This window comes from Henckelia pumila, chromosome 3 (genome assembly GCF_033568475.1).
Source record: "Henckelia pumila isolate YLH828 chromosome 3, ASM3356847v2, whole genome shotgun sequence".
NCBI classification, from domain to species: domain Eukaryota; kingdom Viridiplantae; phylum Streptophyta; class Magnoliopsida; order Lamiales; family Gesneriaceae; genus Henckelia; species Henckelia pumila.
This window is the reverse complement of record NC_133122.1, coordinates 187,381,335-187,409,130: the sequence shown is the minus strand read 5'-3', so window position 1 is coordinate 187,409,130 and position 27,796 is coordinate 187,381,335. Positions and strand designations below refer to the sequence as shown.

Here is a 27,796-nt window from a genome sequence, read left to right as displayed (position 1 = left end):
TCAAGGGTTCACATCTGTCAGAAGTGAGCATAAAGTATGCAAACTTCAGAGATCTATCTATGGTCTCAAACAGGCATCTAGGAGCTGGAACCTCAGATTTGATGCTACAATCAAAGAGTTTGGGTTTACTAAGAATCCTGAGGAACCATGTGTGTATAAGAAGGTCAGTGGGAGTGCTGTGACATTCTTGATACATTATGTTGATGACATTCTACTCATTGGGAATGATATAGGAATGTTGCAATCAACTAAAGTATGGTTATCGAGTAAGTTCTCGATGAAGGACTTGGGTGAAGCATCTTTTGTATTGGAAATACAAATCTATCAGGATAGATCGAAAAGATTGCTTGGTCTCACCCAGTCCACATACATTGATACCATCGTGAAGAGGTTCTCGATGGATGATTCTAAGAGAGGACATCTACCAATGTGTCATGGCGTGTCTCTATCCAAGTCCATGTCTCCCAAGAATGATGCAGAGATATAGGCGATGACACACATTCCATATGCATCTGCAATTGGTAGTATCATGTATGCAATGATATCTACACATCCTGACGTGGCCTTTGCACTAAGTGTTACAAGTAGATAACAATCGAACCCTGGTCTTCCACACTGGAAAGCTGTGAAAGACATTCTCAAGTATTTGAGAAGGACTAAGAATATGTTCTTGGTCTATTGGGGTGGAGAACTAAAATTGAAAGGCTATATGCTACAACTTAAATTGTAATTCACCCAACTGTAGGTTGTCTGCAAGTAATATACTCGTGAGTACGAGATCGATCCACGGAGAGGATGTTGTAAGTTTAATTTTAGCAATAATATATTATATATGAAAATATTATTATAAAACTTCAAATACACAAAATATAAAATTGTCAAGGCTTCAAAGGTCCATTGTTGGTTTATTTAAGATTGCTTAATAAAAATAAATAAAAGAAACTAAAATATGAATAAACATAAAAGAACAATGAAATATTTAAACAAGTATATCATATAATATAGTTCCCACTATATTAATATCAGATTAACCGATATTTAATACATGGTACCCATAATATATATATAGATGAATAAATATAAACATAAAAAGAATAATTAAATATTTAAACAAGTATATCATATAATATAGTTCCCACTATATTAATATCAGCCGATATTTAATACATGGTACCCATAATATATATATAAATGCATAAATATAAATTGACATAAAAATAAATGTTAGATCAAATCACAATATTTCATTTAGAACAACCGGCAGAGCCACGCTATCGTCTAAATAAAATATATGACTTTATGTTAGATGCGATAAAGTAAATGTTAGTTGCGGAAAAATAAATGTTATATGCGAGAAAGTAAATGTTAGTTGCGGAAAAGTAAATGTTAGTTGCGATAAAGTAAAAGTTAGATGCGAGAAAGTTAATTTTAGTTCAAATCACAATATATTATTTAGACGATAATTTTTATTTTTATTTTTATTTTTTTTCAAAATGGGTTTAATCTAGTAATCAACCATTTCTTAACAATCAATAAAAGCTTATAAGTTGTTTTCTCAATTCTCACCCCTCACTCACAAAATTTATGTGAGTAAATATTGCACTTTTACAAATTAATTCTCTCAATTATACATGTTATTATTCATTCAATCAATATCACTTTAATTATATACTCATAAAAATTTTAGAAAATATGTTATTTGAAAACACACAATTATATATTATTTATAACTTATATCCCATCAATTATATATTTTTTATTAAATTGATAAAAAGAAGAATAAATAAACATCTATACAAAAAGACTTCATTTTCTTAGTAGTTTGCAATTTAAATATATACGGAATATTAAAATCTAATCTATTGTGATAAAATGATAAATAAAAACTAATGCGTGTCAGGAGTTTTTGACTCCTTACTCTGCCATTGAAAAAGAAAAATAAATATTATTATAGAAATATATTTTTTTTAAATTTTAATTTTAAATTTTTTTTTTTTTTGGAGATAAATTCTCCTCCAAACCTGAATATGACATTGTTTTTAATTTTTTTTAAGAAAAATAAAGAGTACATGATGAAAGAGATATCACCTGGAATTATTGAAGATGAGGAACAAACACAAACCATTTCATGACATGTTGAATCAATGATCCAGTTTTCTTTTCTTACTGGTTGGTTGAGACCAATTGATCTTTGTTATAGCTGAATCAGGTTGATGAACAAAAGCTTGGAGATCATCAATTAATTGGTCTTCATTCGAAGCAGAGATGATCATCCTTCGTGAATTTTCTGAAATGAAATTTTGTTCCATAGCTACATCAAGAAAAGTCGACAAACCATCATAATAGTTATTGATATTTAACAAGCCAACAGGTTTATTATGGATATTAAGTTGTGCCCAAGAAACAACATGAAAAATTTCTTCTAAAGTACCAAAACCACCAGGTAAGGCAATAAAAGCATCAGAATTTTCTATCATTTTTGTTATTCTCTCGTACATTGATGAAACTTTCAACTCTTCCCCAACCGTAACACCTGTAATATTTCCTTCAGCTAAAGCTGTAGGAATAATACCCAAAACCTGACTACCTCCAAGATGAGCTGCTGTTGAAATAGATCCCATTAACCCAATATTGCCTCCTCCGTAAACCAAGTGAATTTTTCTCTCTACTAAATTTTTTCCAAGATTAATTGCTGCATCAACAAATATTTCATTCTTTCCAGTATTAGAACCACAAAAGACACAAATATTTTTCAATTTTTATGAAGAAGATCCTGTCATGTTTTTTTTTTCTTTTCAAAAATATAGAGAGTTGAGTGATTTTATAAGGAAAACAAGGAATAAGACAGAAATAGGATTACAGATGTGAACAAAATGATGAAAATAGTAAAAAAAACAATAATATATAATAATAACATGCATGCGTATAAACAGTGATGTGATTGTGGCACACAGTGTTCCTTCAATATTTATGAGTCGAGGGTTGGCTTACCATCCAATTTTCTTATAAATTGGCAAATAGGGTCTTTTTTAGTCAGATTCCCAAGACCATTACCATGACGCTGCGCTTGGAATAGTTTCCATAAACGGAGAAGTTGACCTTGTACATCTCCACTAGAATGCGTCTCAAGAGTCAATGAGATATCATCTAATGACTCTTTACTTAGCCCATTCTTAATGAAATCAATTTTATCTTCTCTATTTGTGGAAACATATCCCAAAGATCTGCATTGTCTATTACAAGTCCATCTAGCACAATTATGACAAACATCTAACCTTTTAGCCATTCTTTTCTTCGCATAGGTACTTTTTTCTTGTCCAGACATATTTCGAACAAGTAAGAATTTTGGAACTTCACCACCTAATCGAACCTTGGCTTCAATTATATGACGAATATCCTCCGGGATTCCTTTTTGCATAAGCATTCTCAATCTTTCACATCTGCCTTCATAAATCATTCTCAGAACTTTTTTAAAAACAGATGAAAAATATTTACCAAGTTTTTTGATAGCTTCATCCATAATATATATTTATATATATATATATTCAATTATTTTGGGAAATTGAAATAAAACCGACTAAAAGTAGTCACGGAGTACCGTTATCCGCCACTTAACCGGGAAGTGAACTCAATTCTGCAAAAATAAAATAAAAATATAAGTAACAATTAAGTTGGATCATATAAAGGCATAAACTCTTCATTAAAAACTTCATTTTCTATAAACGGTTTAAGTCTTTGCCCATTAACTTTAAATACATTATTATTTTTAGGATTTTCAACATCAACAGCACCATGAGGATTGACAAATTTAACAATAAATGGTCCAGACCATCGCGATCTAAGTTTTCCTGGAAACAAATGCAAGCGAGAATTATAAAGTAAAACTTTTTGTCCGATTTCAAAAGATTTTCTCATAATATTTTTATCATGAAATGCTTTTGTTTTATCTTTATAAATCTTTGCATTTTCATATGCATCATTTCTTAATTCTTCTAGTTCATTTAATTGTAATTTTCTTAATTTAGATGCATCTTCTAAATTAGTATTAAACGCTTTAATTGCCCAATAAGCTTTATGTTCAATTTCAACAGGTAGATGACAATGCTTTCCAAAAACTAATCTATATGGTGACATCCCCAATGATGTTTTAAATGCAGTTCTATATGCCCATAATGCATCACTTAATCTTAAAGACCAATCTTTTCGATTTGGATTGACTGTTTTTTCCAAAATTTGTTTTATTTCTTTATTTGCAAGTTCAACCTGACCATTCGTTTGAGGGTGATATGGAGTAGAAACTTTATGTGTAATACCATATTTTCTTAACAATGAAGAAAATGATTTATTTATAAAATGACTTCCCCCATCACTGATTATAGATCTAGGTATTCCAAATCGACTAAAAATATTTTCTTTCAAAAATTTTATCACAATTTTATGATCATTAGTTCTACATGCAATTGCTTCAATCCATTTTGAAACATAATCGACAACCACTAAAATATAAGTGAATCCAAAATATAATGGAAATGGACCCATAAAATCTATTCCCCAACTGTCAAATATTTCAATAATCATGATTGGATTTAAAGGCATCATGTTTCGTTTTGAAATTGAACCCATTTTCTGACAATTTTCACAAGATTTGCAAAATGAATGTGTATCTTTGAATAAAGAAGGCCAATAAAATCCACATTGAAAGATTTTTGCAGCTGTTTTCTTTGACGAAAAATGACCTCCACATGCCTCAGAATGACAAAATTTAATGACACTACTTACCTCATTGTCGGGTATGCATCGTCGAAAAATTTGATCAGGACAATACTTAAACAAATAAGGATCATCCCAATAAAATTTTTTGACCTCTTTCAAGAATTTATTTTTATCTTGTGAACTCCAATGAGAAGGCATTTTATTTGTCACAAAAAAATTTACAATATTAGCAAACCAAGGCATAGTAGTAGCATAAAATAGTTGATCATCCGGAAAATTTTCATTTATTGGTATTTCATTTTGAGATGATTCAGAAATTATTCTTGATAAATGATCGGCTACTACATTTTCTTTTCCTTTTTTATCTTTTATTACAAGATCAAATTCTTGTAACAACAAAATCCATCTTATTAATCTCGGCTTAGCAACTTGTTTATTTGATAAATATTTTATGGCAGAATGATCAGTATAAACAATAGTAGTAGAACCAATTAAATATGATTGAAATTTATCTAATGCAAACGCTACTGAAAGTAATTCTTTTTCAGTTGTTGAATAATTGATTTGAGCACTATTTAAGGTTCTACTTGCATAATAGATCACATAAGGTTTACCTTCTTTTCTTTGTCCTAACACGACTCCTACAGCATAATCACTTGCATCACACATTAATTCAAATGGTAAAGACCAATCAGGAGGTTGTAAAATAGGTGATGTAGTTAAAAGATTAATTATCTTTTTAAAAGCAGTTTCACATTCTTGAGTCCACTCAAATTGTGCATCTTTTGTTAAAAAATTTGAAATTGGTTTCGATATTATGCTAAAATTTTTTATAAATCTTCTATAAAATCCCGCATGACCCAAAAATGATCGAATTTCTTTGATCGTGTTTAGTGATGGTAAATTAGCAATAACATCAACCTTAGCTTTATCAACTTCAATTCCTTTTTCAGATATGACATGCCCTAACACAATTCCGGATTTAACCATGTAGTGACATTTTTCCCAATTTAAAACAAGATTTTTTTCTTCACATCTTTTTAAAACTTCTTCCAAATTTTTAAGACAGTTTTCAAATGAGTTTCCAAAAATAGTTATATCATCCATAAAAACTTCAACAAATTCTTCAATCATGTCACTAAAAATACTTAGCATGCATCTTTGAAAAGTAGCCGGGGCATTACATAAACCAAATGGCATTCTTTTAAAAGCAAAAGTTCGGAACGGACAAGTGAAAGTAGTTTTTTCTTGATCTTCTAATGATATTGGTATTTGATAATACCCCGAATACCCATCAAGAAAACAATAATAAGGATTACCTGCCACTTTCTCTAAAATTTGATCTAAAAATGGTAACGAAAAGTGATCTTTTCTAGTTGCATTATTTAATTTTCTATAATCAATGCACATACGCCAACTAGATGGAATCCTAGCTTGTAATAATTCTCCCTTTTCATTTTTTTATAACAGTGATGCCTGATTTTTTTGGTACTACTTGTGTTGGACTTACCCATTTACTATCCGAGATTGGGTAAATAATTCCGGCATCTAATAGTTTTAAAACTTCATTTTTAACAACTTCTTTCATGTGTGGATTTAATCTTCTTTGTGGTTGTTGATATGTTTTAGCATTTTCTTCCAAGTGAATTCTATGTGTGCAGATTAAAGAATTTATACCTTTTATATCTTGCAAAGTCCATCCAATTGCATTTTTGTTTTTTTTAAGTAGTGTTATTAAATTTTCTTCTTGTTTTGGTAAGAGGGTAGAAGATATTACAATAGGATATGTTTGATTTTCACCAAAAAAAGCATATTTTAGTTCTATTGGTAAGGGTTTTAATTCAAGTTTTGGATGATCATTTTCTTTTACTTATTCAAGTTCATTAATTTCTTCAAATAACTTTGATTTAAAAATATTTTTTGAATCAAAACTTTCCACTAAACAAACTTCAGATTGTTGATTTAAGTTTTCTTGGTGTATATTTTCTTCCACGATTGTTTCTATTGCATTATCATCTTCATATTCATTAATACTTGGTTGTTTACATAAATTGAACACATTAAGTTCTAAAGTCATATTTCCAAAAGACAATTTCATTATTCCATTTCGACAATTAATTAAAGCTTTTGAAGTTGCTAGAAATGGACGTCCCAATATTACTGGAATTTCGTTATGTACTTCTATTGGTTGTGTATCCAAGACAATAAAATCCATGGGATATATGAATTTATCAACTTGAACTAATACATCTTCTACAATACCTCTAGGTATTTTGATTGACCTATCGGCTAGTAAAAGAGTAACAGATGTAGGTTTTAAATCTCCCAACTTAAGCTTTTCATAAACTGAATAAGGAATTAAATTCACACTTGCTCCCAAATCTAACAAAGCTTTTTTAATTTTTTTTTTCCAATAATACATGAAATTGTTGGACAACCGGGATCTTTATATTTCAAGGTAGAATTATTTTGAATAATAGAACTTACTTGCTCCATTAAGAATGCTTTCTTCTTTACATGCAATTGTCTTTTCATAGTACATAAATCTTTTAAAAACTTTGCATAAGAAGGCACTTGTTTAATAGCATCTAATAATGGAATATTTATTTTTACTTGTTTAAATACTTCATAAATATCAGAATCATTTTTTTTGTTTTTTATTATTTACTAATGCATGAGGAAAAGGAACATGTTTATTTATTTTATCATCAATTTTCTTATTTTTAGGACTCAAAGCATCATCTTTCTCAAAAGTATCAGGATTTGAATCCTTACTCTTTGAGTTTAATTGATCTTTGTTTTCATCACTATATGGATCATTAACTATTTTACCACTTCTAAGAGTAATAACAGATTTTACTTGATCAAATTTATCTTGATTTTTAGGATTAGGTTGTGGTTGAGATGGAAATTTTCCTTTTTCATGAATATTAAGTGCAGATGCAAATTTTGCAAGAGTTTCTTTCAAATCATTCATAGATTGAATGTTTTGAATATTGATAGACTCTTGTTTTTGAATGTATGCATGAATTTCATCTTCAAAATGTTTTCTTGGAGGTGGGATATAAGGAGCATAACCTTGATGACTTTGGTTATTGTGAAAAGGTTGTTGTGAAGGTTGTGCATTATTATCGTTCCTCTAACTAAAATTAGGATGATTTCTCCAACCAGGATTATATATTTGTGAAAAAGGATCTAATGTTGGTTTTTTAAAATTGTTAACATAATTGGCTTGTTCATGGAGACATTCTTTAAATGAAGGCAAAGTAGGACAATTTTTTGTAAGGTGATCATGTGTGTCACATATATGACAAACAATTTCTTGAACACTTTTTAATTGATCACTCTTTTTCATTTCTAATGACTCAATTTTTCTTGCTAAAGATGCAAGTTTAGCTTGAACATCTACATCATCTTTAAGATGATAAATACTACCCCCATTTGTTGAATTATTGGTTTTACTTGGTGGTTCAATTGAGCTTATATTATCCCAATTTGAGCATTTTCTGCTAATGACTCCAAATATTCTATAGCTTCATTTGGGTTTTTATCTTCAAAAGTTCCATTACACATGAATTCTATCATTTGCCTATCTTTAGGTATTAAACCTTCATAAAAGTGAGAAACTATCCTCCATATTTCAAAATCATGATGTGGGCATGTATTAAGTAACTCTTTATATCTATCCCAACATTGATAAAATGTTTCCCCTTGTTTTTGAGAAAAAAGTTGTAATTTGTCTTTTAAAAGATTTTGTTCTATGGGAAGGAAAAAACTTTTTTAGAAATTGTTGTTGCATTTCTTCCCATGATCTTATTGAACTTGATCTCAAATTTTACAACCATGTTTTAGCTTTATCTTTCAAGGAAAAAGGGAAAAGCTTTAATCGAACAATATCCATGCTACAATTTTGATCATTATAAGTGTTGCAAACCTCCTCAAATTCTCTTAAATGCAAATATGGATTTTCAGAATCTAAGCCATGAAAATTTGGTAAAATTTGAATGACTTGTGGCTTAAAATTGAAATTAGATGCATCAGGAGGAAAAACTAAACAAGATGGTGTACTAGTTCTTATTGGATTCATATGGTGCCTAAGTGTTCTTGGTTGTTCATGTTCTTGATTATTATTATTATTATCATCTTGATTATTAGAATTATCCTCCATGTTTAAAATATTTTTAGATACTCGAACAAGTCTACCACTTTGTTTACGACTCCAAAGAATCATACAATTAAAAACAACATACTATTTACATAATAACAAAATTAAACTTAATTTTATACCTCCCCGGCAACGGCGCCAAAAACTTGCTACAACTTAAATTGTAATTCACCCAAGTGTAGGTTGTCTGCAAGTAATATACTCGTGAGTACGAGATCGATCCACGGAGAGGATGTTGTAAGTTTAATTTTAGCAATAATATATTATAGATGAAAATATTATTATAAAACTTCAAATACACAAATTATAAAATTGTCAAGGCTTCAAAGGTTCATTGTTGGTTTATTTAAGATTGCTTAATAAAAATAAATAAAAGAAACTAAAATAAGAATAAACATAAAAGAACAATGAAATATTTAAACAAGTATATCATATAATATAGTTCCCACTATATTAATATCAGATTAACCGATATTTAATACATGGTACCCATAATATATATATAGATGAATAAATATAAACATAAAAAGAACAATTAAATATTTAAACAAGTATATCATATAATATAGTTCCCACTATATTAATATCAGCCGATATTTAATACATGGTACCCATAATATATATATAAATGCATAAATATAAATTGACATAAAAATAAATGTTAGATCAAATCACAATATTTCATTTAGAACAACCGGCAGAGCCACGCTATCGTCTAAATAAAATATATGACTTTATTTTAGATGCGATAAAGTAAATGTTAGTTGCGGAAAAATAAATGTAATATGCGAGAAAGTAAATGTTAGTTGCGGAAAAGTAAATGTTAGTTGTGATAAAGTAAAAGTTAGATGCGAGAAAGTAAATGTTAGTTCAAATCACAATATATTATTTAGAACAACCGACAGTGTCACGCTATCGTCTAAATAATATATATGATTTTATTATAAATAGATACTTATATTTATAGTATATAATTCTTGTAGTATTTATTGTATCATATTTGACAACAAATCAAGGTAACCACTTTCAAGGTACCAAGCATTTGATGTAAATAGATAACAACAAATCTTCCAAAATTATACCTACAAATAAGGATCAATTAGAAAAACAAAATAGAAATAGAAAAAGAGAAGAATATACAAAATATAAACAATCTTACTTGACCAACAATGAAACCTTTTCACCTTGACATTAAAATATTTAGCTTGCCATGAACATGAAACTCAAGAGTAAGGATAAAATAAATTTCATACTTGAACTTGAGAAATATGCACACTCAAACTTTTATTCTCACACACTCAATATTTATTTTACAAATGAGGACTTCTCTACACTCTTGCACACTACAAAGCTTATACAACACATCTATTTATAGGCCAAATGAGAGCAAGGGTCCAAAACTCATTAAATATGGAATAGTAAAGTTGGTGGGTGCTTGTCTCCTTGAATGTCAATACATTGACCCAACTTTAATTGGCATGTTTGATGCCTTAGACTTCCGATTTTGCTTCTGCACAAAACATATAACACGTAACCCTTTGTCTGTAGATGTGTTTTGACAACTCATTCACCCCTTTTGGATAAAATATGAAATACTTATGATATTTTTACTCCAAGCTAGTCATAGTAAAAGTAAATCTGTCTCCATTTTGATGTTTGATTATTTTGATCATCTTAATGAAGTTTTTGGAATTTCTTGTCTTCTACAAAGTTGAAGATGCCTCTTTTGTGATTCTACAGGTTTTGAGATTACTCAATTATGACCTCTGTAGCTTGAGTAATTTTATTTTTACCAAACCTGCGCAAACCGTAAAATACAACATTTTAGTAAAACATTTAAATATAAACACATAACACTAAAATAATACAACTTCATAATTTTAATTAAACTTAAATTTTAAAACACACTTTTTAACATATAAATAATTACAAATTTTAAGTTTCATCACTATACCGACTCTAGCTTCTAAAGCGATGTTGATGATTCGAAGTCAACTTCCGGTTTTGTATTCATGCTCAATGGTGCTGCTGTTTGTTGGAAGAGTTCCAAGTAAAACAGCACTGCGGATTCAACCACTGAGGCAGAATATATTGCTGCATCCGATGCTGCAAAGGAAGCTGTTTGGATTAGAAATTTCATCCAAGAGTTGGGCGTTATTCCTAATGGAGTTGATCCAGTCCCGGTGTACTGGAACAACACTGGTGCTGTTGCTCAGGCAAAAGAACCAAGGTCTCATCAGAAATCCAAACATGTACTGAGAAAATACCACATCATCCGGGAAATTGTGGAACGAGGAGATGTCTTGTTAGACAGAGTCGCCTCCGCAGATAATGTTGCTGATCCACTAACTAAGCCTTTACCAAGACCATTGTTCGAAAAGCATCGCGAATCAATGGGTTTGAAGAATATGGGTAGTTGGCTCTAGTGCAAGTGGGAGATTGTTAGAGTAGGTGCCCGTCGGGCCAATGTGTTGGCCGATGGTCCTTGTGAGAATTCTTGTACGACAATCTTTATTTTAATAATATTTAACATTATTTAATTTGGAAAATCTTTATCTATATACCCATGTTAGCTGCATAGATAAAGCCCTTGAATATACAAATAGTAGAAAGAATATGAGATAGTCATGTGATGACTATCATGAAACTCATATTTGGAATACTGTATATTCTAAACTGTTCCTAGTCGATTCAGCCGCCATAAAGAAGGATAAAGGCCGCTCGAGCTTGAGACTAGTATTTGCGATGTGAGTACCATATTTCATTGGTAGGGGACATGAAGATGTCCAAGCATGCAAATAGGTGCTCCTTGTAGAGTGCACTGAACAAACCTCCCTAAAGGACTTTCCAAGTGGTTATCACTTATCGAGTGGAGAAGTCCTAGTTTATGGTTGTACACCATTAGTCCTTATGACCCGGGACAACATGGAGACTCTATATGCTAGTGCTTCACTTTGACTTGTTTACCGACTCTTCTGGGGTCATCAGGTGGCAATGTTGGGTGTTGTGACGAAACATATAGGAGTCAATGCATTATAGTCGAGGATTCACTGCTTACCTATGAGTATGGATATCCTATGTAATCTCATGTATACGTAGCTTGAAATCTCTGATCAGAGTAGGTGGTAATTAAGAAGGGGTTTCTTGAATTACACCTTCGATGAACTACGACATGACACATAGTTATCGATTCAATGACAACTCTCGATAAACCAATGGTTGTCGAATCAGTCGGGATATATGAGTTGAAGGGACCGTACTGTACGCTAACCATAATTGATTGGTTCTTGCAGGCACTATCATTTGATACCTAGGGAGTCATGTAAGCGATGCTGCTAGACGTTTACATGACTGGTTGTCAGACTTAAGTTTTTTGACGTTCTTATTATTAATGTTTTGATCAATAAGAATGGAGCTATATAGGGTATGCTCATATAAGGAACTTGTTGATCCCGAATCACATGGAGATGTAAACCCATTGCTAGTTGTATCAGTGAACCATTGAGGGTCACACAAGTACTAGCTTTCTAGATACCGTTGAGATTGAAATAAGTTCAATGTGTTGAACAACTTATTAAGGAGTTTATAAGTAAAATAAATTAGAAGTTTGACTTCTAAATTGGAGAATGAATGGAATAAGTAACTTTTAATTTGTGAATGTGTTCCAAGATTAAAAGTTGACTTAAAATAATTAGTTTATGAAAATGGTGATTTTCTAAACTATTATTTTGAACTTAGTTAATTAATTCAAGTGTTGAATTAATTTAACACTAGTATATATTTTAATGTACAAATAATTAAATTAATTCAAGTGTTGAATTAATTAAACACTATTGAGTCTAGTAGAGCTCAAATTAATATAGTGTTGTATAATTATTGATACTAGTGGACTTGAATGAGTTCAAGTTGAATTTAATTAATTGATTAAACTTAAATTGGTTTAGGTTTAATAATTAATTAAAATAAGTTCAAAAACATTTAAATATATATATTTGAACGTGTATATATATATATATATATGTGAGTGTGTGATGGAATGTGAAGGGGTGTGTTGAGTGGCATAATTTCCATGCATGTTTGCACTTCCCATGCATGACCTATTGTGTGCTTTGACCAAGATAAAATATACACATACAATATTCCATTCCACTTCATTTTCATTCCAAGCCTTGAAGTGGCCGAACACTTGGGCCAGGAATTCTCCAAGTTTTTCTTTTCATTTTGAGGGAGAAAGAAAAGAAATCTCAATGAAAAATTCTCTAAATATTCTAGTGCATATTTAGAGCGGATCTAGATCATCTAGTCATGGACCTAATTCGGAGGCTCGAAGTGTTGAATCCATTTTGAGCAAGGAGTGCTCTTGAAAGCTTGTAGATTGAGTCTACCTTTTTCAAGAGCCTAGTTGTTTATCAACTTGATTGGAGCCATAAATCAATCTTTGAGATTGATAGGTAAAATTCTAAACACCCTATGGTTGTTTGAGTTTTTGAATGCTACACAAGTGCTCGGATCTCTTTTGTTAAATATTTTTTTTATATTTCCGCTGCGTTTCCGGGCACGAGTTAAACGATCCCCTTCAGAAAGAGATAAAGAACAAAGCTTTCGGCTCAAGGCATCTGCAACTGCATTCGACTTTCTCGAATAATACTTGATTTCACAATCGAAATCCTTCAACAGATCTAACCATTTCCTCTGTCTCATATTCAGCTCTGCCTGTGAAAACAAGTACTTAAGGATCTTATGGTCAGAAAAGATCTAGAAAGACTCACCATAAAGATAGTGACGCCAGATCTTCAAAGAAAATACGATCGCAGTGAGTTCAAGATCATGAACCGGATAACGAGTCTCGTGCGGCTTCAGCTGCCTCGATGCATACGCTATCACATGCTTATGCTGCATAAGAACACATCCCAAGCCTTGGTTATAAGCATCGCAATACAAGGTAAAACAACCAGCACCTTTTGGAATAGAAAGAATCGGAGAACTGGTAAGTCTCCTCTTCAGATCAACAAAGCTAGCCTCACAATCTGAAGTCCAGATAAAAGGCGCATTATTCTGATTCAGTTAAGTAATTGGCTTGGCAATAGACGAGAATCCCTTAATGAATCGGCGATAATAACCAGCTAAACCCATAAAGCTTCGGATCTCAGGCACTGATGTCAGTCTAGGCCAATTCATAACCGCTTTAATCTTGTTGTGATCGACAGAAATCCCCTCTCCAGAAATAATATGACCGAGGAAGACAACTCGGTCCAACCAGAATTCACACTTAGACAACTTGTCAAACAACTGCTCAACTCGCAAAATCTGCAAGAAGGTCCTCAAATGCTCTGCATGGTCAGTACGGTCCTTCGAGTAGATAAGAATGTCATCGATGAAGATAATAACAAAATCATCTAAATATCGCTAAAAGATACGGTACATCAAACCTATAAAAACCGCTGGAGTATTAGTCAAACCGAACGACATGACTATAAACTCAAAATGACCATACCTTGTTTTGAATGCGGTCTTAGGAACATCTTCCTCACGAACTCTCAGCTGATGATAACCTGACCTCAGATCAATCTTCGAATAGACAGAAGAACCCTGCAGCTGATCAAAAAGGTCATCTATTTGAGGTAAAGGATATCTGTTCTTTACAGTAGCCTGATTCAATTGACGGTAGTCAATACAGAGCCGCATAGAACCATCATTCTTCCGAACAAACAGAACAGGAGCACCCCAAGGCGACACACTAGGTCTGATGTATCCCTTGGCAATCAAATCCTCAAGTTTCTCCTTCAATACTCTCAATTTGACCGGTGCCATACGATACGGAGCTTTGGAAATAGGTTGAGTACCTGGCACTAAATCGATACTGAATTCGATCTCTCGAATTGGCGGCAATCCAGGAATTTCTTCCAGAAACACATCAGCAAACTTTCTAACCACGGGTATATCAACCAATGCTGGGCTATATTTTAGTACATCAACTGCATAAACCAAAAATTCTTCTGCACCTCTCTGTAACAAAAGAGTCATAGATAATACTGAAATCAAAGGAATTCTAGATCGAGAACCCTTACCAAAGAATTTCCACTCGTCTGCCATTTCAGGTTTGAATCTGGCAACCTTCAGAAAATAATCGACTGTTGCCCTGTACTTGGTTAAAGCATCTATACCAACAATACAGTCAAAATATTACAGCCCAAGTACAATACAGTCGAACTCTAACAAATTTCCCTCAAAACAAAGTTCACCGTTCCTGACTAATCTGACAAAAATAATTTCTCCACCCAAAGGTGAAGTAACAGCTACTACAGTAGGCAACAAATCAGTTTGCAAAGCATGAATCAACACAAATTTTTCAGAGATAAAGGAATGAGAAGCACCTGTATCTATCAATACATGTGCAGAATAACCGAAAATCGAACATTTACCTGCTATAACATCGTTCGGTGCTGCCTGAGCCTGATCCTCTGTCAAAGCAAAGACTCTTGCCTGCTGTCTCGGAGGCTGATTCGCATTAGGGTTACCTCCCTGTCTGTTCTGATGCTGAGGCTGGAATGAGTGAACTGCAAAAGACTGCCTCTCAGGCTGAGCTGCAGGTCTAGATAAACGTCCACTTTGAGTTCAATCTCTACCTCGCTGAGGACACACCTTAGAAAAGTGTCCCGGTTGCTGACAGGTATTGCAGTTCCCAAAGACTCCTACACACTGATCCGGGGAGTGTCTACCTCCACACTTGTTGCATAACAAAGATGAAGATCAAGAACTCTGTCCTGAACCAAACTGCTTGGAACCACTAGAACTAGAAGAATTGTTCCCCTACTTCTTAAACTGTTTCCCTCTTGAATTTTTTTAAAAGGGTGCCTCGCTCGATCGGTAAGATTCAACCGATCGAGCGTACCACCTTAAACCAAAACATAAACTTAGCAATTTGTCCATTGCTCAATCGGTCAAATCTCACCGATCGAGCGATGACAGTACAGATGCAAATATACATCAGAAGACTTGATAAAACTCAAATCCAAAACATTCAAATCATAATCATGCATTACAATCACAATCTCTCCAAATAATACACGAAGTTCTAGAGTTGATCAACTGCTCAAAAGGATAGAACATGCAACGACAACATTTAACCATAAAGCTCGCATATTCTATACAACATAAACAACGAAGTTCGAGATCTAAACATGTTCCAACATAACTAGATAGACATGCTGACACGACTTCTAAAGCCGAGCCCCACTACTATCTCTCCCTCTTGATGCTAACCAGGTCTTCGCTAACTCGATCCTGCCCCACCTGTTTCCAAGTACACATACAAAACAAAGCAACAATCGGATAACTCTGGTAAGAATGATATTCCTAGTAAAAGCAACATAACAAGTAAAATAACAACAACATGCTTTCAAGACCACAACATATACAATATCAATATAAATGAAATGCATGTCTTTGAAAATGGGATATCAACTCTGATAAATAAGGGATTGCTGCGCTATGCTTTTGGGATCCTGAGGATGAGATCACGTAAGAACTCACCGACTCTCCCAATCAAGGTGGTGCCACGTATCCCAATCCCCTAGAATCTGGTTCGACTATAAGGAGTATGCTGACACTAAGTGAACTTCTACAACCCAGGTCACTTGCAGTATAGCCCCCAAAACGTCTAACATAAAAAAGGCTGTTCTGACCGCTGAAATCAAAGGTTTGGCTCAAGATGAATGCATAAGAAAACATAAAGCATTAAGCCATATAATAAAAGCTCAATAAATACTAAAATACAAGTTCCACATGCTAGAACAAGTATTGATGCAAGTATTTGAGTTTAAGGGACAACTCAAGAAACAACTGTCTCGAGTATGCTATCCCGCTAAACGATGACTGTTTGTACCTTTCAAAGCAAGTAGCTCTAACTCTGGATACGCGCTCTTCGTCCAATTCTTTGACGATCGAAAGCTGCTAACACAGGGCTCGAAAAACTCTAAACGATCTGTACGGAGGCAAAGAAGATCAACAACGACGATCAAAACTCAATAACCAAAGTTCTATAACTCAAAAACGGTTCAAAATCTCATAAACTCAAACCGAGGGCATAACGACTATAAAATGATCAAACCAAAAATGCAGACAGCAGTACAATATCGATATCAACTCATATCAATGCTATGACAACAATAAAGGCTCAAACCCAACAAATCTCAAAACTCCATTTTCAAAAATAGGCTTCCAAAAATCATAACAAATCTCAACGACGCTCTAATTCAAAATCGACTGAAAATAAACGATCAGAACTCTGCCAAGCACAACATAACCGAAACTCAATCGATTCTAAAAACATCCGAAAATCAAAGTTTAGCTGATCAAAGAAAAACTTACGATATAACGAAGCTCTCACTGCCGTGATCGCTAAACCGCCTTCAGAAATTATTTCCAACGGACGGATATAGCTCGGACTAAAATCTGAAAGCTTGAATCTCAAATGGGGCGTCTACAATGGTGGAGACATGCTTGGGGAAGGAGATGAAGGGAAATGACCAAGTCAACCAAGTGTAGATAATATATAAAATCAAATATTTGCGTTTTAGTCCCTGAAAAATAGACCCTGATCAAAATCAAATCGGCCCTCGACTTTTGGAAATCTCAAATAAGCTAAATTAAGATAAAATCGGGGCGTTACAAATCGATAATACATGATATTTCAAGAGTTGTTCAAATACTCAAAAGGTAACATGCATTGGTTCTAGGCTAGTTACTTCAAAATACAAATCAAGTTCGAAATACAAATTCGACTTCTAAACCAAGCCCTCACTTCTATCAATCACAACCCGAATTAGTCATGTCGCCTCTAACGCGATCTTGCCCCACCTGTTGCCAACTACACATACAAAAACAAGACAACAGCCGGATAACTCCGATGAGAACAATATTCCCAGTAAAAGCAACATAAACATGTAATATCAAATAACATATCAATATCATGATATGAAATATATAAGTTTCAATAATAATAAAAATGAAATGCATGTATTTAAAATTCGAGATTATCTTATCGGATAATCAAGGGAAAACTCGGTTCTTCAGTTGGGATCCCGAGGACAAGATATCACAACAACTCATCGACTCTCCCGATCGAGGTGGATGATGTATAATTCAATCCTCTAGACTATCGTGCAACTATAAGGAGTATTCGGACACTCGAAGACCTCAACAACCCATGCACTTGATTATAGGTCCCAAGACGTCTAATTCGAATCTAAGCAGCTCTGCCCTTTCAAATCAAAGATGTAGGCTCAAGATGAATGCATATATGAATCACAATGCATTAAAAAATGATACAAATAATACAATTCAAATTATGTCAACTAAGAGCATGTAATCAATCAACATATTCAAGTTCTAAATCAAGAAAAAGTAATCATGCAAGTATGTGATTTAGGGAACTCGAGCATCAGATCTATCTAGAGTATTCTATCCCTTTTTGATTGATGTCAGCTTATACCTTATTCTCGATTCGTGGTTGCTCCAAATCTGGATAATAATAATGACAAAAGATTCAATAAAAATACATTCAATCTCAATTTAAACAAACAAGGTAAACTCGTTACCAATCTCAATCAATTCTTCGACGATTCGAATTCTGCTAACTACAAGCTCGACAACTCTCAAACAAATCTGAAATAGGATGAATAAGAACTCAAGATCAATCATTCAACTCAATTCAATTTCAAAACACATTCAAACTTTCGAATTCAGAAATCCTCAAACCGACGGAATAACGGCTATTAAACGGCCAATCGAAAATCAATGAACATCAATCCAACAACTCATATCATCCAAAACCATTCAAATATCAACAATATTCCACAACCCCATTCTCGAATTTCATTCAAAAATTCAATACAAATCCAAACGTCGCTATTTTCCCGATCCGACTTAGATATACTATCACAGCTAGCTCAAGAGCATTTATATCCAATAAAAATGAAATTCCATCGACATCCAAAATATCGGACGGTTCGAAAAAACCAAAGAAAACAAAAGTTTGAAAGAGGCGTGGATATGACTTCTCACGTGAAGAAGAGGAAGAAGAAGAAGAAGAAGAGAAGAAGAAGAAGAGAAGGAAAGATATGAATCTACACACATACACAACTTAAATATCTAAGACCATGTGCCAAAATCCAAGATTTGCACTCAAGCCCTTGAATTCTTTGAAAATTGCAATTCAACCCCTGATCAAAAAGTTCAAAACTTCCAATTCAATCTTCGAATTTCATAATCTCGGAATATCAATATCAATCTCAATTAATCTCGATTAAGATAATTTCGGGGCGTTATAATTCTCCTCCTCTAAGAACTGATTTCGTCCTCGAAATCGCATACGATTTGATCACAAAAGATAAAAGATAGAATCAAAGACAGAAATAAGAACTCACATCATAGAAATAAATCTGGAAATCACTGTCTCATATCATGCTCTGTCTCCCAAGTCGCTTCTTCGACTCCGTGTCGGCTCCACTGAACTTTCACTAATGGAATCGATTTGTTTCTAAGCTTCTTAATTCTCTTTTCGGTCAAGAATCTGAATCGGTCGTTCGAAGTAGCTCAACGTCTCATCAAGTTCTGCCTCGTTTGGCTGAAGAACAAGAGAAGGATCTGGGTGATATTTCAGTGACATAGAGACATGAAAGACGTCGTGAATACCAAGAAGAGACGGAGGAAATTCAGGTATATAGGCAAGATCTTCTATCTTCTCCAGAATCTAATACGGTCCGATGAATCTCGGAGACAAATTCCCTCTCTTCCCAAATCTGGCAGTGCCTCTGAAAGGAGAAATCTTCAGAAATACTCGGTTTCCCTGATCAAAACACAAAGTTCTGCGTCTGATATTCGCATACTTGGCCTGTCTGTCCTGACATGTCTTCATTCTCAATCAAATGATCTTCACCTGCTCAGCCATATCTCTAATCATATCTGGTCCCACGTCAGGTGACTCAGAAATCTCATCCCAGTACAAAAGAGATATGCATTTATTTCCGTAAAACGCTTCGAAAGGTGCCATCCTGATACTCGTATGATAGCTGTTGTTGTACGAAAACTCAACAAGAGGAATAGAATATTGACAACTAGTGCCAAAGTCAAGAACTACAGCTCGCAACATATCCTCTAAATTCTGTATCGTCCTTTCTTACTGTCCGTTGGTCTGAGGATGATATGCTGTACTCAGATGCAATCGAGTACCATGTGCCTCTTGAAGACTGCGCAAAAAGTGAGAAGTAAACTGAGGGTCTCGGTCTGAAATGATAGATCTCGGCACACCATGCATTCTCACAACTTCTCTGACATAGATATCGGCCATCTTATCATGTCTGAACGTCATCCTGTATGGAATATAACAATCAGATTTTGTCAATCGATCAATCACTACCCAGATAGCATCACAACCTCGGACTGATCGTGATAGCTTCGTGATGAAATCCATCGAAATGTGATCCCATTTTCACTCAAGAACAGATAAACTATGGGTCCCCGGGCTCGTCTACTAAAATACCATAATTAAATAAATACGACATTTAAAATACGCAGCAACAAATACGGAAAAATAATTTTTTTTATTAAAGGTTCGGCGCAGAAAAGCTGAACTAAATGGGTTTCACACAGAAGCGCTGAATTTGGCGCTTCTGTGTGAAATGAGATTTCAAATGGGAAAATAAACGCTTCTGCGTCATTTTTATTCTCAAAGGAAATCCCAAATCCCTGCCCTTTCATGCATCTGCGGAAAATTCAAGCGCATATGTGTGGTTTCTGGGCCAAGTTTACTGCTCTGTTTTCTACTGCTACTGTCATAGAGTTATTGCTGTCAAAAATTATATCCAACATCTAAAACAATTTATAAACTTACTCAAACATGATTCAACATCAATAAAACCTAATCTCAATCCTCTAGACTATGCAAAAACTGTAAAATACAAGAGTTGGATGCTATAAAATTCAACATATTCAAAAGTAAGATTTTGACAACATTCTACAACATAACCCGGAGCACCACGTCTAATATCTCAATCTCGATCTATCACGGGCGTCTCTGACTGGTTCCTGTCCCATCTATTGTCATGCACGCATACAAAACAAGACAACAACCGGATAATTCCGGTGAGAACATATTTCTCAGTATAAGCGACACAAACATGAAATAACGTTAGCATATCAATTCTGAATCTAAATTAAAAGCAAAGAAAAATCTGTAAACTGAATCAATCATCGAGATTCGTATCCGATCCCGACATCAAGATTCTTATCCGATCTTAGTATTCAAGATTCGTATCCAATCTTGACTTGGATATATCTGTTCTTCGTAATTCGTATCCGACACGACATCAAATGTAAGTGATTTATAAATCAAATATCCATTTACCTAAGATGGATTAAACAATTCAAGTTCAAGTTCAAAAATATATATCTAAACAAGTATGTGATTTTTCCGGGATAACTCAAGAATCATCATTCTCGAGTTTCAAACCCCTTATGATCGATATCATCTTATACCTTTTCTATTCTTTGGTTCTGAAAGTGCTACCAATCTGAAAAATAGTATCAATAACCATACATCACCATTTTTTCAAACTCAACTCAATTCTCAAGATCAAAATCACACTAAACCTTGATCAAAGCTTCACCGAATCAAAATATGAATTCCCGAGCTCGTCACTTCAATAAAAATCTGAAATATAGTGATCACAAGCTAGAAATATCAGAAATGAATTCATATCATGTTCAACTCAAGCCATCTAAACTCAAACTTGATCAAATTCTTGAACCGACGACATAACGGTAAAAATTAGGTAACCGAAACGATATCTAACTCAATATATCAATCAAGTCAAACAACAATCCTAAACATATCAGCCATAATACACGTCCAGAACAATAATATCAGAATTGAACGTTTCATAAATTGCTTCAAAAATTCATAAGAAATCCGAATGGCATTCTTTTTCCGGTCCGTTTTCAAATATACGATACATGCTAGTTCAAGAACATACTATCTAAAAATAATTAAATTCCATCTTCAACTCCAAAATCAAACATAATAGAACTTAAGAAAATTTATATCAAAACGTAGCTCTCGATGAGGTGATCGCGAATATATATTCGAATATGAATTCTGACGGCCGGATCGCCAAAAAATCAAGCTTCAAGAGGTTGAAAATGGCGTGGGGTTTGCCTTCTGTTTTCTTTCCCTTTCCTAGCTGTTGAACACGTTTGATGATGGTGATAACAAGTGGAATTAGATATACTCAAGCTAAATTTCAGTTTAATCCCTGAACTCTTTGTTATTTGAAAATCAGTCCTCGGATAATCTTTTTAATTCAATTTCAATCTTAAAATATAAGAATATTAGAATTTAAATCTAAACTCTAAATATTTTCAAATTAAATATTCTCGGATTAAAATTAAATAATCTCGGGCCTTACATAAACTGTTCAACAGACCACCTGATTTCTTTCTCTCTGCTTTCACCTGTTGAAAGTTTAAACATAGGGACACAAACTTCGCAACATCACTTTTCATCTACTTCCACCAGAACTAATTTCTCAAATTTTTGTACATCTTTCGATCACCTGGATGAATGCTGAATCGACTGCAATGTGCCTCTCGCAAAATTCGCTGTCTCAACTCGGAAACATCTGGAACAATAATATGATTATTCACAAACAAAGCATCATCACTGACCTGAAATTTAGACTGGTGTCCAGATGTGACTTTCTCTATTGAACTCTGAATACTCGGATCAGATTTATGTGCCTCTTTGATATTCACAAACAACTCTGGTTCGGCTTGAATAACAAAAACTCTGATAGACCTCCTATCTGTTTCAAACTCTAAACCAGAAGTACAACAATCATCGATCAAATGAGAGACACCAATAGTAGATAAAGATAAAGAACATATCTTTTGACTCAAAGAATCAGCAGCTGCATTTGATTTCCTCGGGTAATACTTGATTTCACAGTTAATTTCCTTCAGAAAAACTAACCATCTTCTATGTCTCATATTCAGTTCAGAATGCAAAAATAAATATTTCAAGCTTTTATGATAAGAAAAGATTTCAAAGGGCTCACCATAAATATAGCGATTCCAGATCTTCAAAGAAAAAAACAATAGCTGCAAGCTCAAGATCATGAATCGGATAACGAGTCTCATGCGGATTCAGCTGCCTTGATGCATATGCTATCACGTTCTTCCTCTGAAGGAATAGATAAAACTGGAGCACTGGTAATCTCTTCTTCAAGTCAATAAAACTGGCCTCACAAGCTTCGGTCCAGACAAAAGGCGCATTATTCTGAGTTAGCTGAGTAATCAGCTTCGCAATAGAGGAGAATCCCTCGATGAATCTGCGATAGTAACTCGCTAAACCCATAAAACTTTGAATTTCAGGCACAGATGTCGGTCTAGGCCAATTCATAACCACTTCAATCTTGCTGGGATCAACAGAAATCCCATCTCCAGAGATAATGTGACCGAGAAAGACAACTCGATCCAACCAGAATTCGTACTTCATCAGTTTGGCAAACAACTGTTCAACACGCAAGGTCTGCAAAACGATTCTAAAATGTTTTGCATGATCAGTACGATTCTTCAAATAGATAAGAATATCATCAATAGAAATAATCACGAACTCATCCATATATCTCTAAAAGACTCGGTTCATAAGACCCATAAAAACTGCTGGAGCGTTCGTCAATCCAAAAGGCATGACAATGAATTCCAAAATGGCCATAACTCGTTCTGAATGCAGTCTTTGGAACATCTTCCTCTCAAACTCAGCTGATGATATCCAGACCTCAGATCAATCTTTGAATATACCGATGAACCCTTGGCAATCAAATCTTTGAGTTGTTCTTCCAATTCTTTCAGTTCAACAGGTGCCATTCGATAAGGAGCTTTCGATATAGGTTGAGTACCTGACATCAATTAAATGCTGAATTTGATCTCACGAATTTGAGGCAATCTAGGAATCTCATTCGGAAAGACGTCAGCAAACTCTCTAACCACTGGTATATCAACCAATTCGGGGCTAGATTTCAGTACATCAACTTCATATCTCAAGAATCATTTTGCACCTTTCTATAATAAACGGGTCATCGACAAAATATATATCAAAGAAATCTTGGATCGAGAACCCTTACCGAAGAAATTTTCACTCGTCTGCCATTTTGGGTCTGAATCTGACCACTTTCTGGAAACAATCCACGGTAGCCCTGTACTTGGTTAAAACATCTATACCGACAATACATTCATAATCTGAAAACCCAAGCACAATACAGTCCAGTTCAATCATATTCCCCTCAAGTAGAAGTTCACAATTTCGGACTGATCTCATAGAAACATTCCTCTACCCAAAGGTGAAGTAATAGAAACAGCTGCAGGAAAAGACTCATATGGAAAAGAAAGCATCATAATTTTTTTTTTGAAGGTAAAGGAATGAGATGCTCCAGTATCTATCAATACATGAGCAGAAAAACTCGAGAGAACTCAATTACCTGCTATGTCATCATCAGGTGCTGCCTGGGCCTAATCCCCGGTAAGAGAAAATACTTGTTCCTATTGCACCAGAGGTTAATTCATGTTCTGATTACCTCCTTGTCGATTTTGCTGCAGTGGATGATGAGTGAACTACATAATCTTGCCTATCTGGCTGAGCTACCGGTCTAGAAGAACTCCCACCCTGAGATCGCTCAGAATCACGTTGAGGACACACTTTGAAAAAGTGTCCAGTCTGATGACAGATATTGCAGCTTCCCAGAGTCCCTAACACTGTTCACTGAGGTGACTGTTGCGATATTTGTGCCCGCAAGTGCACTGTGTCAAGTTTTAATATAATGATAAATAGAGTGTCGATCCCACGAGGAGTAAAATGAAATTATCTAGTACTTGTAATTAAAATAGTCCCAATTTTATTTAGAAAATCAAAGTTTGAGAGGTTCGCAGAGAAATTAAATAAGCAAAGGATTTTATAGCACGCACACAAAGTTCATAGATTAATCAATCAAAGGAAAAATGGTCTAGAGGTTTATATTTCACCTGGTTCCGACAACAATCACTCCTAATTAACTTATTTTCGTGAATTCCTTTCAATTAATAACCAAGAACACTTAAGTGTATTATTCCCTCTCCTAAGTGCCGAATAATATGTATCAACTACAGTTCAATTCTAATATCTCTATTAAGAATCTACTTGTAGTTATCTATGCAAAACAATGTTCTTCTAAAGGCTCTGTTAAAATTATACACTCTCCCGGGTTATATAAATAATTAACAGTGTTATTTCTATTGGTCCTATTCAAAATCTCCTCTCTCGAGTGATGGATTCTAAATAAATATAACAAATCAATTATTGATCAAGTAATTGAAACGCCAATAAATACTAGAAAAACAATTAATCTACTAGAATTCAATCCAAAAATATCAAAAAGTTGTAGAAGTATCTACACCAGGCTACATCAACCTCTAGACTAAGAAATTTAGTTCATAATCAATATATTGCAAAAACAAATCATGTTCATGAAACTAGACATCAAATCAATAATAATAAGTTCAAAAGAAAGAAAACAAATCCGTAGTTGGTCTTCCGTGTTCGGTCGATCAATCTTCGTATTTGTTGATTGATGTTCTTCAAGTTTTGCCCAAATTTCTCTTCTCCAAATCTCACGTTTAAGCTCTTTTGATTTATTTTGTGTTGTGTGGCGGTTTCCCCCTCAATTATGTTCAAAAATATCCCTTTTATATGTGCTTCAAATCCAATAAATAAAAGCCCACGAAAGTCCGAAGGTTTCCTTCTCAAAAAACCAAAAAAACTGACTTTCGCGATGGCGCGGGCGCGCTTGAAGAGAGGGGAGCCTGCGCATGTGATTCTGTCTCCTTGAGGTTCAAAATTGCTCAACTGGCGTGCCCGCGCTTGAAGTAGGCGCGCCCGCGCACATTCCTTGGGTATGAAAATCTGCAATGCACGACAATGTTCAAAAAATCATATCTCCCAATATAACCGTCGGATTGAGCAGAAATTTTGACAGATGCTTCAAAACATTTTAAACATTATTATGAATGGTGAAGATTGGATTTTGTTGCCTGAATAATGCCCAGTAATTTTCTGAAGTTGATACTCCAAAATGCATCCTTCCACTTCTTTTTGCTATTGTTCTTCCAATTCTTGCAACTCACAAAAACAACAACCAATACACATAATATTCACTCGATACATCACAAAATTCAAGCCAAATCATATATAAATTAAGTGCATAAATTGAACTTATCAAATTCCCCCAAACTTAAACTTTTGCTAGTCTCGAGCAAAACAATAATGAGTAATATTGTCGGCCTCCAAATTTTTACATTTCGATATACTAATGTAACAAATTTGTTTCATAGAATCATCAACTCTGCTCTCTAGTTTCAAGACACTCTCCACCAAGTTAAACTTCTACTTACTGAGATCAAAAGGACTTTTAAAGATATTTCATAATTTTTCATAAAATTACTAGATTTTGCACCCGGCTTTATTTTATTTTGCCCCAATAATTACCCGCAGACTTAGCTATAACTGAAGATAGGATTCGAATTTCAATCCCCTCGTCTATAGCCGGGATGGAGCATCAATCCCATTTTATCCGCAAACTTAACCATGGATTGGTGATTATGATTTCAATCCCTTTCCAGGCCCGGATGGAGTTGTTTTAACAAAAAAAATTCCATGTTTCTTTTGCAACTTTTTAGATTTCAATAAAAAAAATTTATTGCCTAAATCATTTCTAAGCTTGTAGAAGTCTACCCCGATTTAAAGTACAAATCACCAAAGTTAAGAATCGAATAATCCAATTCACTCACAAAATCACAAAGTTTCTCTAATCACTAGGGTCTAGACAGTCAAGGCATAGTGATATGGGTGAGAACTCAAGATTAAATATAGCTAACAATTGACCTTTTTGCACAAAAAATTAATTTCATCATAGGCCAACACAAGTACACATAATTTATTCAACTCAAACTAACTCATGAAAATTTTTCAAAATTTTCAAAATATTTAAACACATCCCCCAAAATTAAAATGTGCATTGCCCTCAAAGTACAAGATTAAATAAAATTAATGGACACATACCTTGGGCACGAGCGTCAGTACTCGACACCATCTTAATCACTCAAAGCTCTTCATGCAGGGGTATCTCTTAAACTCTCACCGCTTCATCTTCAACTACACAACTCAAAATAATTATTGATTTCTAGTTTCAACATGCACAAAAGATAAAATAAAAACGAAAAAAACTAAAGAAAAAATATAAATAAAGCAAAAAACAAAAATGTCTTGGGTTGCCTCCCAAGAAGCGCTTAGTTTATAGTCCATAGCCCGACTGTCACTGGTTCTAGCCCGGTTCCACTTTGTTGGAGGATTTTCCCTTTTCATTCACCCTCCAAATATATTCTACAACCCGCTTGATCTTTGGTTTCTTTTTCTTCTTCTTTAGCACCACCAGATCCTTCTCTCTTGGCACTTCTATAGCACTAACATCTACACGACAGCTTTCCATTTCCTTGATTCTTCAATCATGAACACCTTCTCCGTGGATGGATTGTTAGCCTCTTTGAACACATTAAAAATCAATTTCTCACCATAAACTCCCATCGACAGATCTCTTTTCTTAACATCAATCTTGGCTTCAGCAGTAGGCAAGAACGGTCTTCCCAAAATCAAAGGCATATTTCCGTCCCCCTCCATATCTAACACAACAAATCCACAGGAAAAATAAACTTATGTACTTTTACCAGAACATCCTCAATGATTCCACCCGGATATGTGATAGATCTATCAGCTAGCTGGAATGCGATTGTCGTGAGCTTCACCTCTCCAAGTTCTAAACTCCTGAAAATTGA

The 27,796-nt window shown here is 34.1% G+C and overlaps 1 protein-coding gene across 1 annotated transcript; it reads right to left on the bottom strand.

The window, feature by feature from the left end:
- Positions 1-27,057, bottom strand: LOC140890165 (uncharacterized). The gene is made up of 8 exons (XM_073297924.1): positions 27,027-27,057; positions 6,459-6,576; positions 4,117-4,498; positions 3,358-3,397; positions 3,156-3,312; positions 2,443-2,583; positions 2,168-2,367; positions 1-14 (listed from the first exon to the last, which is right to left on the bottom strand). The coding sequence occupies exons 1-8, from the start codon at positions 27,055-27,057 to the stop codon at positions 1-3; spliced, it is 1,083 nt and encodes a 360-aa protein (XP_073154025.1).
- Positions 27,058-27,796: the final 739 nt, after the last annotated feature.